Below are 17,719 nucleotides of genomic sequence, written 5' to 3'. Positions count from 1 at the left end.
AACGTGGCGAGGCCGTGTTTCCTGCTGAGGATTGCGCCTGCGACTGTGAAGTTGGTTATTACCAACTTATCCATAGATGTGCAGTGGGTCTCTTGGAGGACGATGATGAGAGCTTGATTTTGTTGGCCAGGTGTTCTATGACACTGATTTTGCTGGCGGTGATGCCCCTGAATATTTTCAATATCTGAAACTCACGCATGGTAATGTTATCAGATTTGAAAACAGTTCATTGAATGATAAGTTTTTCATTAATGATTTAGTATAATCTTTTTTAATTCCATTTGTTCTGCTATGTTGAGAAGGTGTTATGGGATATATCAGGGACGGTCAGCACCTCTGCAGAAAGGCTTGCCATGCCCTGTCAGAATAACTTCTGCTGCTTTGACAACCAGCTCTTCCTTGTTGCTTTAAGTAGTTGTAGCATGTTTAGTGTTCACATTCGTATATATCACTTCACAAGTGAGCAAACTAAGCAAAAAGTAGCCGGTCGGATCACATACGGGTGGTGAAAAACTAAGGGGATACAAACTTCCCAAAGACTAAATGCAAAGACTCAACATGGTAATAGAAGACTAGACTTGGTTTGAAACCTAATGAACTGTTTGATAACTAGTTGAAAACTGGTATAAATACTTAAACATAGTATCAAACTATCAATGTCGGTTCAAACCAAACCTTCCTGGCATACGTTTTTTGTTGGTAGCTTAGTCTACTCACAAAAAAAATTAAATACTGTTCATGAACATGTTATTAAAACGATACTCGTTGACCAAAAAAGAATAACTTTATTACGACTTTTTGTGTCCGATCTCAATTAATATCACATAGAGACTATATAGAAGCCAACATCAATTTCTGGGAATTATTACTGTTCAAAAGGTAAAATTCAATATACAGTTTAACTTATTATTTTCTGTTTGCAATAGTCAGTAAACATTTAGACCAGGGCTACTCAACTATTTTTAGCAAAGGTCCAGTTACAAAAGTTCAAAATTTGCTTAGGTCCGTTATAACTTATAACTCTCATGAAATAACTTACAGTCATACAAATGTATTAAAATACGGTATATATATAATATAATAATTCACTGGATGGGTATTAATTACCACTTACATACTCGCTGATTAATTGAATAAGCAGGAATAACAAAACTAATGATGAACGATTTCATTTGCGTAAATACTGAGACAGATAAAGTCCAGGTTCAACACTGAAAAGGTCCGCATTCGGACCGCGGTCCACCAGTTGAGTAGCCCTGATTTAGACCTTGGAAGGATGAGACAAAGTGATTTTCTGATCAAAGCACTGAGGTAACAAAACAACTGCATGCAAAAAATACAATTACAGTACCCCAAAACACTACAACACTGTGCTTATATTGAGTCAGCCTTGGCCAAATCAGATTGCCAAAAAGGAGTACAGTAGTAAAAAATACAAAAACCGACCTTTTAGGTTAATAGATATTGAATGGAGTGGTTTAATGAATAAAATGTTGAAAACAATCTGCATAATTAACACAAGTTATAAATAGGACAAATATCTAAAATCGTCCAAAAACATTTGAATTAAATTTTTAGAAACTGAATACTTTCACAAAGTTACATTTCAACCAATCATGTCATGTTCCATAAACTCAAAACTATAGCAAAGTTACCTGAGTGTCCCATTTACATCACCAAGGTCCATCTTTTTACTGTCACATATGGTAAGGGTACCTTTTTCATGACAATTTTTGTTAAAATTTTCATTCCTCATGCCTTTTGGTAAGTCCTCCTAAAAATGTTGATAGGTTAGAGCCAGCTTGGTTCTGGAAATATGCGTGCATAAAAAGGAAAATGAATTTATATCAAACTAGACAATTGAAAGCAATTTATTTTGTCTCTTCAGTTTCGAAATAATGTCTTAGCCATATTTTTAGGTTGTATGAAAAACATGTTTATGTTGTATTTACATTGATTTGCATCTGGCCCCACAGGCGCTGAACTGGTAAAGTATCACAATTTTTCTTTATCCTCGGACGGAGGAAAATCTATTCGCACGACTTAAACTCAGTGATGAGCCTTAATCACTCGAGCTTCGGTTACCAAGCTTGTCTTCGTGGAAGTTCCGATGGTTACACATTATTTTTTGGAATTTCTCATGACTTTTATATTGCCCGAATTTGGAACTGTTCATCAGCAACCACAAGCAGAAGCAAGTATTAATAATGCATTTTACAAGCCAAGCACTCTAACTGCTCCTCCACCAGGCAAGGAATAAACGTAAAACAAAAATAAAAGAAAACAGCAAAAGCAAGTTTACAGGGGATGACAAGTAGCAGGGAAAAGAAAAAAATAGATCAAAAAACTTTTTGTCTTTTACTTTACTTTATTCATTTACTACCCTTGCTTGTGTAGGAAACAGCTTTTTTGCTTAAAATCAGAACATATTTGTCGGCTTACAGGGTGGCCACGCCACCCCATAATGCAGAGTAGTGGTCACCCCTCAGAAAAGTTTTTAGTCCTTGTTAGCTATTTTCAAAGAAACATAATCTTGAGGTATGTTTTAGTCTTCTTAGGGGCAAAGATAATGTAAAAACCACGAGACTGTGATTTGACCTTTACATTTTTTTACAAAGTAAACAACAACAGTACCTGTTGCATGTAAAAAAGTAAACAAGGAAGTTTTGCCATGAATTTTTAAAACTAGTTTCTAAAACCATTGCTAAGTCTCCAGCCGCAATGCATATGAAAACACCTGGAATGACGCCACGTGCAAGCTTGTCCTGGAGTAAGCCATATGTGAAACGTATGGTAACAAGATCATAATATGTTCAATAGTCACGTAACATGAAAACAAGAATGAAAATTCATGGAACAACAATGAAAATTCATGGAATGATAATTTTCATTTTAAAAAGTGTGGCAGATTCCTGTCGATTCCTTGAAAAAGACCAAATAATCCAGGAAAAAACTGTCTTTACAATGCCACCAGAAGTACTTTTACAGGAGACAAACCTCACTCCTGACAAAGCAACCCATAACTGTTGAGCTTTTGAAATGTCGGCTTAGCAGCCCTACTGAATTTCATGATTCGAATGCAAATCAAATTGAGGCTTTTGCGGTGCAAAGTGAAATCTCAGTTAGGTGGAAAAATGTATCACAAGCCCAACAGTGGTTTCGAACAGTGCTAATTCTGTGGAAGAAAACACAAAAGAGGCAAATCATTTTGTCCGGCATACGGAAAACAATGCTTAGAAAGCAAAGGCAGAAATCACTATAAGGTAACATTATAAGAAGAGAGTCCACGTGTTGGAAAATAAAAGTACTACACCTTCATCAGATAGTAAAGCTGCTTACCTACATGAACTCCACTTGCGAAACCAAATCTTAAGGCAGTTCTCAAAGTAAAGAATTGTGAAGTTTGATTCCATCTTGACACTGCTGCAGATGTCAGCACAATATGCCAGAAATTTGTATGAACAGGACAAGTGCGAGCAAGTTCACAAAATAACTAAGTTATGTGGAACAAGGCATCTATTAAGCCAATTGGGGAAATAACACTTCAGTATTTTGATCTAAAAACCATCAACACCTGTTCGGTTAGACTGGTAGTTCTCAAGAATCATTTTAATTGTTTACTAACTCTGAAAACAATCCAGGACACTAACTTGATCACACAAAATGACAAAAACTTTATCTCCAGTATAGTAACAACTAGAGAAGTGTTAAACCCATTTGACAAATCGACTTACTGCGCGAGTCAAATGGCTATAGTGGATAAATCTAATAGGAGGTTTATACTTTGCAGTGACCCGAAACCTCTTAATATAGCTTTAAAAAAAGAAGACTATCGACGTCCAACTCTTGAAGATATTCTACCCACTCTACAACGCAAAAATATTCACAAAACTTGATGTTAAGCAAGCGTACTGGAATGTGAAACTTGATAAAAATCAAGCAAACTAACAACTGTGATCACACCTCATGGCTGATATACATGGAACCGACTACCCTTTGGCTTAAAGGTTAGTAGTGAAATTTTTAAAATAAAAAATAAAACAATTTTCACTTCAGGCACACTTAAAGCAGGTGTTATAGAATATTAATAATTATGTCAATGAAACTGTATTTTTTCTGCCAAATGGCCAACTTTGTTTTGAATTGACGAATGTATTTAGTAAATAATATCATTGAAATAAAGTTGAAATTTTGCATTTACTACCAATATTATTTAATGCTAGCAAACAAATGAGAAAGTAAGAAGAAACCCTATAAGCAGGGCTGCCATCGATCTGGAACCCAAAATAAGGACGACTGGAAAAAATACGATTTTTCTTCACTACAGTCTGTAGTCTACAGAACTAGCCTTCCTATCTAACCCAGATAGCCTGAAGTGCTAACAATGTTTCATGCCTATCCTATGTCTTGCTTCTTTGTGTTCCAAATAAGATTGTGTTGCTTTTATGATGTAACAAAGCTTTGGCGGAATACAAGAGTGATTACAAAAAATCGAAGCTTGCTTGTTCTTGCGAAAGCTCATGTAGAAAAGTAAAAATAAAGTTAACCTGCAGACTGCCAAACTATATCCTGTTTTTATTTTACTGAAAAATTTGGTTTACACGGTTCAGACAATATCAAAAAATCAACGGTAAGATAAGAAAGTTTTGTATGCAGGGTGCAGAAAAAGCTCATCACACAATGATGCAGTTGAAATGAAATATTTTCAGATTATCTCATTAGCAAAGTAGAAGCAATCACTGTGAATACAGTTAGTGGAAATAGGATGTTTGCGAATAAAAGGTGATGGTGTCAAACCTATTGCCCTGAAGTCTTGGAAAGACAAAAAAAATAAACTTTGCAGCCTTTTTGTGGAAGCAAAGAATGTTGTTTCAGGAGTGGCCTCCAGTGTAACCGTAGACGGTGTTTTTAGCCGTGTTAACCCACTAATGAGGCCTTATCATCACTGCTTAACAATGAAATGTTCTAACATTTTTTTTTAAATTTAACTATAGTTTGTACCAATAGATCGTCAATACTTAATCACAGTATAACTGGGAGGCATATGTCAAAGGCCATTACAGACTTTGTTAATTTAGATGGTTTTCATCAAATAAGTCGGGATAGGAAGATAAAAGTTTCGAGCTAAACATCAACTGTTCCGGACCTTATATATGCATCAGCTTGCATACAGAAAAAGTTTAGTGACCACCTATGCATTTCTAATACTTTACATACTAGCTAACTACTAATAACAGCAAAACAAGGCATGAAGGAGAATTAATTTTCGACTAACACTATTGTTTGATAAATAATTTAATTAATCAATAATGAAAAAGCACTTTGTTCATTTTAAAACAAGTTACCTCAGGACAAATCTTTACACTGCATGCTTCATTTTCACATAAACCGACATCTCCATCAAAAAACTTGCAAGGTTTAAATAAGTTAACCTTCAAAAATAACACATTGTTACGAAAATACCAGATGCATTTTTGTTACAACCTGCATTAAAATACGCTTATGCAACCAAAATGTGTGTTGCTGGACAAAATCTGGCTTTGATCAAAATCACTAAATTGCAGTCAATGCTGCAGATTTGGTTATCTCCAATCCTCTTAATTGGAACAGTCCCAAATTTAAATTTCTTCTTAATGTCTTAATCTCTTGAATCTGGTGTTAACATTGTTTCATGATCAATATTGCTATCATTAATCAACCATCATATATTTTATGCGTCTTAAGCTTTTTTTAAGTGAATCACCTAAAACTTTTTCTCTATAACTTCTGTTGTTGTTTGGCTTTTAAACTTTTTCTGATGATAACATAACTCATTGCATTAAAACATGGTTATATCTATTAAATTAGAACCTTACAATAAGGTGAATCCCTTTATCATTTGCATAATAATGATTACAGCATTGGTTTCGAGGGTACTATAAAATAACTAAAAAATGTGGTTACTGGTTATAAACTGTACTTAGCTGGTTCACAATTTAAGTAGTTCCCAAATTAATTTATCTTGCAGCTAGTTTATTTTAATTTCAATTTTCTGTTAAGTTCCCAAGGTTGATAAGATGACAAAACTGGAAAATGTTCAGATTGGTGGTAAATTTTAGGAGAGGTTTGACTGTTGCAACTCACCTCTTGATAATTCTAATCAAGAAAACAAGGCCTACTGCAATGAATGGAATTACAACATCTCAACACAAATGGACTTAATCCAAGGACAATAGCAGCAATCAAAATCATTTAGCATTATGTCAAACTTGCAATGTTTCAACTATAATAATAAGACAATACAATGTCCTTTACTTGTATTAGCACATTAAAAATAGCTACAATTGATTTTGTTTCCCATTTATGCAAAAAGCAAGACAACTCCAAAAACAATTTCATGTTAAACCAAAGAATAACTCTCAGGAAATATTCTGGCAAAAGAATTTGGCAATATTATGTTGGCTAAGTAGTTATGTCAAAAATGTAGGACAAATTCACTGTCGTTGTGGCGGAAGTGGCAATGACTATGGCGTCACAATGTGAAACCAACATGCTAGATGACTGGCGTTTGAATCAAGTATAGCAGTAGTGACATTTTCGCTAAACCTTTTAGACGAAAAAACTTTTCCAAGTTGATGATTAGTTACGATCCACTGTTGTTTATTTTCAACAAAGAAATGTTACATATATAACAGTTCATATAGTAGTAAAATAATTGTGTTTTTTGAATTTATCATGCCAGGACTGGACTAGCAAGAACAACCAAGATTGAGCTAAGTGAAGCTAAGTATAGCTTAACATTGAACTTTTACAGGTATAGATACACCAACTGTAAATTCAGTTAACGTATTTTACGGACCATAAGGTGCACCCGATTATAAGGCGCACTGTCAATAAATTGCTTTGATTAGTTTTTTGTTCATACATTAGGCGCACCGGTTTATAAGGCGCACGATCAATTTAAAAGGAAAAAAAGGATCTAAATTGCGCCTTATGGTCCATAAAATACGGTAAGCGTAACTAAATTACCTAAAACCTAAATAAAACAAAACAAATTATATATTCTATTCATACTTGATTTCAACAGTGGGTTGATCAACATTGCTTTCACATTGTATCGTAATAATGGCCACTAATAGTCCAATACATCATGATTAACACCACATTTATAGTTTTGCGACATTTTTCTGGCAATAACTGCATCTCCACCACATTCAATATTTTCCTTCAACAACTCTTTAACAGAAAGTCAACTTGTTTTGTTCATGCCCCAGCCATGATTAATATCGAACACATTACGGTGAGCTAACAGCTCTAACCACTCTGCTACTAGCTACCAAAAAATGTTACCTGTAGAAGCATTAATTCATGCCTGCCGCTGTTTCACAAAAAAAGAAACTGTATGGTCAAGTCAGGTAAATATTCATAGTTGAGTTAGGATGTAAAACAGGCGCACTCGTCATAAAACAAATAGCTATCGATTTTACTTGTTCGATTTAGCAGTTCAACGCTGGCATTATGAACTAGCATCGTCCACATCCATCGCTTCCTCTCAATCATTTTAACCCTTTTAACGCTAGCATTATGAAATATTTACAAAAAGATTACCATACAGTAGCCTAGTTTCTTAGTTTTTAATATATATATCATACAAAATTTATTATCAGGTTTGAAAACAAAATTCTTGAGTCTTAGGGGTAGCCCTACATCCATGTCAAACCAACAAGCTATTTAACCCAAAGTCTCAGATTTTGAGGAAACTAAGCTTAAAAGAGAGAGTCTTAGTGTAACAGACTAGGCACTTTCAGCAACGGATAAGTTCGTCACCTAAGTTGTAACTGATTTTTTTTGTTATTTGCTAATTAAATATATGCATCTTCTGCTGTTTATGCACCAAAGCATTGTCGTTAATACCATACCAAGCATTAGTGCCAGCTTAGCAAATTAACTGAACAACAAACCCAAGGTTATCACATCCCGTCTCAAAACATTCTATGCGCAAAAACCATTGAAAATTGAAGTATTGGTGATTAAGAAATAACTGCAATGATGTAGTTATATATATACAGATAATATAAGTAACATCCAAATGACTTTCCAATAGTTTAATTTACCTTTTACTGTTTACAGTAGTTCTGACCATGGTATTACAAAAATCAGAATATTGCGACACTTTAAGTGCTTGGATTTCTTACTGTGCTATAGCAGGTAAAATATATTTTTTGATTAGTATGCAACACATTAGGTTAACCTAATGTGTTGGGACGTACATTACAAGATATACGGCAGTATGGCTAGTGGGTTAACAAAATCCAAACATATTATGACATGATAATAAAAACCTTGTAAAACCAGAGATCTTACACATATACATAATCCATTAATGGGAACCTAATTTGACTGATCCCCCAAATTGCATAGTATGTGTGTTGCAATAGCTGGCAAAAAAAAACAATAAAAAAATACAATAATGTTAATCCGGGTTGATTTAAAGAAATATTATTTTGGAATTTAGTAACTATTAAATAAGTTTAACACAGTGTTTCTCAAACTTTTTCCGATCGCGTACCACTCATTCGTTTTTTTTACTACACTGCGTACCACCTGGCTCCTGAATGACTTATTTTACTCAAATGTACCGGTATTTATAGTTATTACCGTTATTACTATACCATAACACCAATGAATAGCAAGAAAACACAATATAATTTGATAGATGCAACTGTTTCTTCTGCTCAAGCTTGTCTATCCAGGGTAACACATTACTCACAGCACATCGAAAATCATGTTCAGCGGTACGCGGTACCACTTAAAAAGCTCTCGCGTACCGCTAGTGGTACGCGTACCGCTAGTGGTACGCGTACCACAGTTTGAGAACCACTGGTCTAACAAGATGCTTTGTCCTACATGTGTAATTCAATGTAAGAAAACAACTTAGAAAGCAAAAAGATATATTTGTTAACAAGTAAACATTTAACCAAATCACTATTGTCGGTATTCCTCGTACATAGGAACGAACAAACATACAACAGAGTGCCACTTTGTAAAAACACTTATATTTTTATTAACCTTGTAGTATCTAAAATAGTCTTTTAGAATTATGTCTTGTATAAGAGGATAAACTTTTTCATTGTTGAACTGCTCCAAAGTTTCAATGTCACAGAAGCAATCATCAACTTGACCAGATAACTATGGAGGAAAAAAATATGAATTTGTTACAAAAATGTATATGATATTTAACAGCAACAGCACAGCAAAACACATGAAGCACTTGATACAATTGAACAGTTGGAATAAGTTAAAACATTGATATATTTAAAAAAATTTTGTTTTGCAAAAAAATTATTAAAAGATAGGTTCTCAAGTAAATGCCAATAAAGGTAATGCATGCAGTATAAAAAAATAACTTTTTACTGTTTGCTTTGTCTACCACCAGGCACCAGTACAAAAATGTTCCAACATTATGGTTTCTCGCGAAAATCTGATATAATACTGTTGTATAAGTTTATATATAGTCAAACAACTTAAATCGAGTGCACACAGATTTGTCCCCAAAAAATGTGCACCGTTCATTATAAAAAAACCAAACAAAAAATAAATTATCGCCTTTATGCTTTTTTGTTGACTATCTTTCATCTAACCATATGCTAAAGATAAGCTTACTGCATGTGGTCTGACCTTCTCGTCTGAACGTACTTTGAAAGGCTATTGATTTTTGGCCAATAACATGTTTCGCATTGGCTCTCTGAACTTTGTTGTGGCACGTTCTAGGCTGGTAAATTCAAAAATTTTTTATGTCATTTACTAATGGAAAGTCTTAGTCTTCGATTTTTAAATCTTCCGCCGAGTTAGAAGCAATAACATGCACTTGAATTTAGTACACATTTTGTGGTTTGCACATTAAAAAACACAGTTCACCTGAGTGTCATTCTTCGCTTGACTGAAGTTTTAACCTTATTTTTTCTTGGTGTCTTTTAAAATGTAAATCATTATTTTGTACGTTAAACATGTTTTGTAAAGCACTAACTTAGGAAATAGGATGGCAAAACCTTTAACTAAACTTTTCACTAAACTAGGAAATAGAATGGCAAAGCCTTTAACCATTTAAGACATGAAAAATGGGTCGCTACTTTCGAATTGTGGATGAAAAGGTACATTATACTTGTCGCTAAAAGGCACAACAACTCTACTATTAGCATTAAAGCGCCTACTGCCTTATAACGTCAAAACCATTCAGCCTTATCATTTTCACTTTCAGCGAGGTCAGTAATAAAAGCTCTCCCGATCGGAATGCAAAACATAATATCATAATCATGGTGACTGCAAAAAAGAGAAAAGTTTTTCGAGTATTTTTCCGGCTTAATAGAGATTAGGGAAGACACTTAGTCTAGCCTAGCAATTTCAGAATTTAGTGGTGAATTTAAACTGAAATATGCCGCAGGATTCAATTAACCAAAAACTTAGCACAGTGGACCAATGAGGACATAAAAAATGCTGTTGATAAGTTTCTGCAAGGTAAAGGGAATTGCCGAAGTATTGCAGCTAAATATAACATGAATGGAAGTATTTTACGCAAAAGGTAGATTTGCCAGGTAGACACCAGGTAAACTTGTTAATGCAACAAAACAAAACCTCGCTGAAGAAAGCAAACCTCATTAGTGCAGCGCGACATTAATTTTTTTCCTGTCTACAACATATCAGAAGTCCCTCGGGGATAGAACTTGGAAAAGGAAGCAAGTGGCGTGTTCCAAAGTTTGCAGCAGTGAAGTGTGTATTCAATGATGTCAGGTCTATAAATAGACGAGAATTGGCAACAAAGCTTTTGATGTTAATTGCTCATGTGTTGTCATTTGTTTGCTTTGCAACGTTTTGCAACAATCTTAGTGCTATTTATCATTTATTGATGCTTTTTTTTCTTTTTTATCAAGTGTTGTGCCCCACGTGTTTTGTTTTTATTTAGTGTGTTAAGTCTCACATGTTTTAATTTTTCTCAGGTGTTACGCTTCACTTGCTTTCATTATGCTTTACTACTTCATTAAATTACGTAAAAAGGTGAAAAAAAGGTCGTTTTCGCCTATTGGTCGTTTCGTCAAAAAATGTCGGTTTAGCGGGGTATCCGGATTATCGGAAAGTAAAAAATCAATCAATCTTGCAAATGCAGCACCGTGTTCAAAACGCAGTATGCACCTTACTCCAATTCTAAGTATCGACTTTCTGGCTGGACAGCAACTAAAATAAAATTATATTTTTTGTATGATCCGACCCAGTGTCGAACCCCAGAACCACCGTATTAAAGACGAATGCTCTAAGCCAGAAGTGACAAACATGCGGCCGCAAATCGGTTTGACAACCGCTCTTGCATGGCGAAGCATTCCGGCGGGACCAGCAGTCTTGAACTTTCTTTGACCTGTTTCAAATCTTTGCGCAATGCGATATCAAAAGCTGATAGCACGATTGAGTTGCAGCAGTATGTCTTCAATAGATTGCCGCACTCAACCGATGTACTGTACGTATTTTTTTTGCGACCGCGGAAGTGTTGTTTGTTACTGTTGATGAACAATTTATTTTTTCGTTTCTAAAATACTGTACAGTATTTCATAGTATGACTAAAAAGCTGTGCGGCTAAAATTTTTTACAAAGCGCAATGCTGTACAGTACTGTACTTTTGAATCAATAAAGACCGCAACGTTATCATGCGTAGATAATCGGCTATTGTTTCGTCAACTAACTACCCAGTGTATATAGTGTATTAGGACAATCGTGAATCATTTTCGCTTAACTGTTAATAATCCGGTTTATCGGATTTTATTGCTATTGATTTAGCACATTTGTTCCAAAACTTTGTGTCGGAGTCGGACAGCGGGGTTTCCGGATTAAAGGGGTAAAATGCATAGGAAGAAATCCGTTCCCGGCAGTTTTGTGTCGGATAGCGGGGATTCCGGTTGTTCGGGGTCCGGATTAACGAGGTCCCACTGTAATTTGAAAAAGCAACACGCCAAGAAATTCAAGAGTGCAGATAATACTTGACTTTGATATTAACAGCACGCCATTCTAATGTTGGCAGACAATACTATTTGCAATATTTACATTTTACCTTCACCAAACATAATACACATTAACAAAAAGTAGTGGGTCTTAATTGGAACCACTAGTGGCTTCACAACTTAATAGTATTTGTAACATTCCCTCGTTTACACGTTTAAAAAAGAGTGACTTCATTTACCAATGTCAACTCGCAACGTGATCGCAATGTTTCCAACATAACACATCAATAAACACATGGTGGCGCTAATACAAACATTGCACAAACACTACATTTCCTCCCATGTCAAATGTATAATTCCCTATTAACTAAATTTTGGTAATATTATAGAACACAGATCACTGTGCATAAAACAGGATCATTAAAGATATTCATATCTAAGTCACATTCAAAAAAACACATTGTACAAAATCATCATAATGCTCCCGTTTCTTGAGGTCGTTACGACTTACGAGACCGTAGATTAATAGAGGGTTTAGGAACTTCCTGACTTGAAATTTCAAAACTGGTTTGAGTTTTAGGCGTTTTCAAATTATAACAATCAATTGCATCATTATCAGCATTAAATTTCTTTACATGTGACACATTACATTTATACGGCACTCCAGCATTATAAACTACAACACTGTTTCCATGTTTTTCTACCACACAAAAGGTTCTTTATGGAATGTAGTGGATAATTTATCATGCACATATTGTTTAAGTAACATAGTGTCCCCAGGTTTAACATAACTATGCCCAGCAGACCGTCTTAAGTCTGCATAGTCCTTCCCCTGTTGCTTAAACTCTGCATCATTGTCACGAGAAAATTGTAAATCAAAACAAAATAAATCAAACTCAGGTAACTTGGTACGTATTTTACGCTTAAACAACAATTCAGCTGGACTAACTCCAGTAGTACTATGAGCAGTAGAACGATACATCAATGAATAAGTATTAATCTCCTTTTTCCAGTCCTTACCTTCAACCTGGGCAATCTTTAGGTGTTTGAGTAATGATCTATTCTGACGGTCAACTTCACTATTTGCTTGGGGCCAAATTGGTTCGACTTTACGATGTTCAATGCCCTGGTCATCAAGATAACTTTTAAATTGACCACTTATAAATCGAGGGCCATTGTCAGACGTAATAGACAGGGGTAAACCATGGGTAGTAAACATTTGTTCAAGACTAGCAAATATTTTTGCCGACGTAATCGATTTCATAACATCCACTTCAAAATACCGACTATAATAATCAACAACTACAAAAATACAATCTCCGGAAGGTAATGATCCCATTAAATCAGCTTGTAAGTGATTCCAGGGGCCTGATGGTAATTCAGTACTACTTATTGGTTCAGGACTAGCTGGTTTTGAAACAAGTTGGCAACCGTAACATGATTTACAGAACCGTTCACTTTCTTTATCAATACCATGCCACCATACCTTCTGTCAAAGTCAACGTTTCATAACGACTATGCCTGGGTCTCCATCATGTACAAGTTCCAGCACAAGTTTACGCAAACTTTGTGGTAAAAAAATTCTTGTTCCACGAAGAATGACATGTCCAATATTCGTGAGCTCATTACGAACAGGTAGGTGGTGCAAGTTCCAGCACAAGTTTATGCAAACTTTGTAATAAAACAATTCTTGTTCCACGAAGAATGACATGTCCAATAATCGTGAGCTCATTCTGAACAGGTAGGTGCAGCTTGCATTCCTTCCTTGTCCAATCATTCCCAAGAACTGCTTCTGTCAGCAAATGAATTTCTGAGTGAGTTTCTGAGCCTTGTTTAATCACCTTTGTTCTCAATGCAATAGGAGTTGATTCAACGGCAAGAAACTTGATATATTCGTTGGTCTCTCATCCCCCGTTGCTACTATTGTCCTCATCTAGCAAACGAGATAGTGCATCAGCAATATTCTTCACACCGGGTATGTGATGTACATTGCATCTATAAGATTGCGCTAATACAAACATTGTACAGACAATGCAGCATTAGGCTTACAAACTAATAAACAAAGAAAATTTCAGATTTACGAGTTTAAGTAATTAACTGTGCATCGTCTGTCCCAATTATTTGGCACGTGCCTCGTGAAACAAATCAGGTGAATCCTTTTTCTTAACATCTATACTCACCGTGCCTGTTTGGGGACCACTGTGGCTAATTTGATGTTTTTGGCCCGCAATAAAATCGCAGTGCAAAATACTATTTACACGAAAAGTAGTTGCTGTTATTTAAAACTTTTATTATTAATAAGTCTAGGTAGATGCCATCTTTCACCCAAGTGTGACTTATTGCAAGTTGATGCACACAGTAACTTGTAATTGGAAAGTTTCCAAAAAAACGTGCGCCTATTTGGGACGTTTGAACATACATAAAAAAATTTCAAATAAGAGGTAGCACCCTGGTGGGTTTAACTTTTATAACTACTATTTATTTACTAACCCCTGCAATACTACCTCATATTCTGCCTTTTTATGGTAATACTGAAGCTTACACCGTTTACGGTACTGAAGCTTAAATCTCATTATTGACGAGCGTTGATTTTTTTTGAAAGAAAATGAAAAATCTGAAGAGGTAAAGTTGAATATCTGGGTGTTTCGCGTTTTGAAAGTGTAAGTATGTGCAAAAAACTTAAATTAATACTTTCATTTCTTTCTAAATGAATCAATTATATATGGTTTCTAATTATGTATTGGAAAAACATAATTGACTTAAACTGAGAGGCACGTCCAGAAACAAGTCAACCTGAAACCAGAAAAAAGTTGTTAGTAAGTATAACAGAGAATGGCTGTTATAATTAATATGTAGTGGGTATAAGCAGTTATTGCCAAAAGTGTATCATAAATTTGGTCTTTTTTATGATAGAAATGGCGGTCATTATGACGTCACAATGTGAACACAACATGCTAGAGGACCTAGGTTTGAACTAGTTATGATAGTAGTGGTTGGCTAACATCGTATTTGGGATGGGAGAGTTACATAGTTAGTAGCAGGTGATAGTTATTTTCAGGGTTTGAATGTTACAGAAGACAGTATAAGTACTGGTCAAGCATTATCGTGTAACTCGTTAATAGCAGTTAAATACCAGACTAGGAAAGATAAACAGTGAAAATTGAGCAAGATGAGCTCATGAGCTGTTGCTTAGCATGTACATTTACCAGTACAAATACATTACTGCAAATGTAAGCCGATCTAGGCTTTCTTACCATAAAATGCTCTTGCTATAGCCTATGCATACACCTATGCTTTCATATTATTATTGATATTACACACAAGATTTGATACCGATGTGCTGACATGGTTAGACAAGACAGCAGCAGAACTAACTAAATCTCTTCGGGCAATATTATACATAACATTAAACAAACAAAATCAAAAATGTGTGACAATCGGACCTTGCACAAAAGCTAGCTCAGTAATCAGGGCTCCAGCAGTGAGGAATCATCGCTGGGATTAAGTCGTGCAAAGAATTTCTTCAGTCTGAGAATAGGATTATGAAATAGTAACACTGTTGACGTAAGCAGTCAGGAAAAACGTTGGCCAAGAAAATAAAGTCAATGCTTCCAACTTAGATTTTCATGCTAGCTTTAGAAGGATATGGTCTAAGTCAGTGAAGAATTTAGGGGGCTGCAACAGCTAAAGGGTCCGTGGAAACTTCAACACGGTCACGGCGATGCGACCCATCAGTGGGTTATGCGTAAAATTTAGCTACTGCGTTGTGTTCTCGTCTTCGAACATCGGCTTACCAAAACGTAACACTGTGTCATGATAACTTCCTGATTACCGTTATCAGTTGTACTATAAAATTTCGTGCTTGCCTTTTTTTGCGTGCGTTTAGTTTGCAGTATAAGTTTTCATTAGCGTTTATTATTACCAGTACCAGTAATATTACGTAACGCAGTGTTACGCTTGGTAAGCCGATGTTCGAAGACGAGAATTTTATACCGTATACAAACTGTATATTAAAAATATCATCACAGGATCTCAAATGGTGCTTAGTCAACTGTATGTTTGCTGTTAATAGAGCATAGTCATTGGTAACGCCCACAATAAATGCCAACTGCTACAGTAATGCTGGTTTTGTCCATGGAGATGTATCATCTGGAGTAGCAAATGGTACCGAAGTGACATACATGCCCGAAAGTGAACTCAAGAGTGCTTACAAACATGTGAGATAACCTTCATGACATGATTAGAGAGATGCCTATATTAGAATATTGCGTTGATGTTGACTATGAGGCAAGCTGTGTTGAAAGAACGACTGATCCAGAAATAGTGGCAGAGATTTTAAACAATCGGGTTAATCTTGAAAGTGAAGACGACAACAATGTTACAAAATGCCTTTCAATGAGCTTGAACCGATGGTCAAATGAGCTGTTCAAGCTCTTGATTGCATCATTCTGTCAATGGATGACAGTTCTATAACTGAGGACGCTATACGTTTGACCACCATATTAGAGCAAAAACTTGTGTAGAAAAGAGCATTTACAGCCATGCAATCTGTAATCACTCAATATTTCCATTCTAAAGACATGTAAACTATGTTACAGTGATCTATGTCTGTCATTGGCATTTCTTGTCGATTTCGTATATAACGGATATTGTGTATAATGGAATGGATAATGTCACTGGTTCTAGATACGAGTTCTACTGTATATCGGTTACTTATGAAAAATTGGAAACTGGTCAAAGCCAAATTTTGAAGACTGGTTTTGAAATATTACTTCTGATTCAAATAACACAATTCTAATCAAACAGAAAATGAATTGTAAAACCGTTCAAATTTTGGATGGGAAGTTTTTTAATTGTACATCACCGATGTTGAGCCAATGACAATATCCTAACACTTCAACACTCACCATAAATAATCCACTACTTTTAGTTCAATTAACTAAATATATATATATATATATATATATATATATGTGTGATGGATAAGCACACATTTGAAACAGTTTAACAAAAATACAATGCAAGCTTACGTGGCAGAAGCACCGATCTTCTTTTGCATTACATGAAAGTAATCCAACACATATGTAAAAGTATTGTAAAAATCGAAATACTTTTAAACACATTTTTCTGGAAATTATTATCTTAACTCTTGTAGTATGAGCAATACAGCACATATCTGAAAATAACAAGATTCTATTTGTTTTCTTAGTGCAGCTGGGTGTTAAACAACTGAGCAAATATCAAACGGGAAAGAACAGGATATTAAACTGGCTGTGTTTATATCTCTGTTAATGACATATTAATTTGACACCGTTGCAAATTGTTTTACTGCACAGTGATGTCATGCAAGTCATATGTTTTCCATACTGTTATGCATTGCATTTTGTCCATTTTCCCGAGTTCTTTTGCAATTTGACAATGCAACACTTAGTTGTGAAAGGGAATTACGGTAAACTACATCTTGCTGAGGCACTGGTCATATCAAGACGATCGTTTAACATAGTCAAAAGCTCAACTAAACGAGACAATGCAAAATGTCGCAATGACATTAAACCACAGCATTTTATCTTGTAAACTTTTTGTAAAGGACATGATTCAAATGGCGTAAACTTGTGATGGTTTTCATTAGTATTGGTTTAAAAATTTAAAGCAAATATTTAGTTTTTTATATTAAACACATGTATGTTAACACCAACCAATTTTTTTACAGAAAGAAAGAGATTCAACTCTCAACTGATAATATGGCCATAAATTGT

General features: G+C 35.1%; 1 protein-coding gene across 1 annotated transcript in view; it reads right to left on the bottom strand.

Moving 5' to 3' along the window:
• LOC143462950 (ERO1-like protein beta) overlaps positions 1-17,135 on the bottom strand; it is a 53,087-nt gene extending 35,952 nt beyond the window's left edge. The window contains exons 1-4 of the mRNA XM_076961268.1: positions 16,994-17,135; positions 9,049-9,168; positions 5,346-5,432; positions 1,656-1,774 (exon numbers count right to left, since the gene is read on the bottom strand). Coding sequence (XP_076817383.1) covers positions 1,656-1,774; positions 5,346-5,432; positions 9,049-9,168; positions 16,994-17,086 — 419 coding nt within the window. The 5' untranslated portion in view covers positions 17,087-17,135. The remainder of the gene's footprint in view (positions 1-1,655; positions 1,775-5,345; positions 5,433-9,048; positions 9,169-16,993) is intronic.
• Between the last annotated feature and the right edge of the window lie 584 nt (positions 17,136-17,719).

Source organism: Clavelina lepadiformis, chromosome 6, assembly GCF_947623445.1.
Source record: "Clavelina lepadiformis chromosome 6, kaClaLepa1.1, whole genome shotgun sequence".
In the NCBI taxonomy this organism is placed as follows: domain Eukaryota; kingdom Metazoa; phylum Chordata; class Ascidiacea; order Aplousobranchia; family Clavelinidae; genus Clavelina; species Clavelina lepadiformis.
The sequence above is the reverse complement of the archived record's forward strand: the minus strand, read 5'-3'. Positions and strand labels throughout refer to the sequence as shown.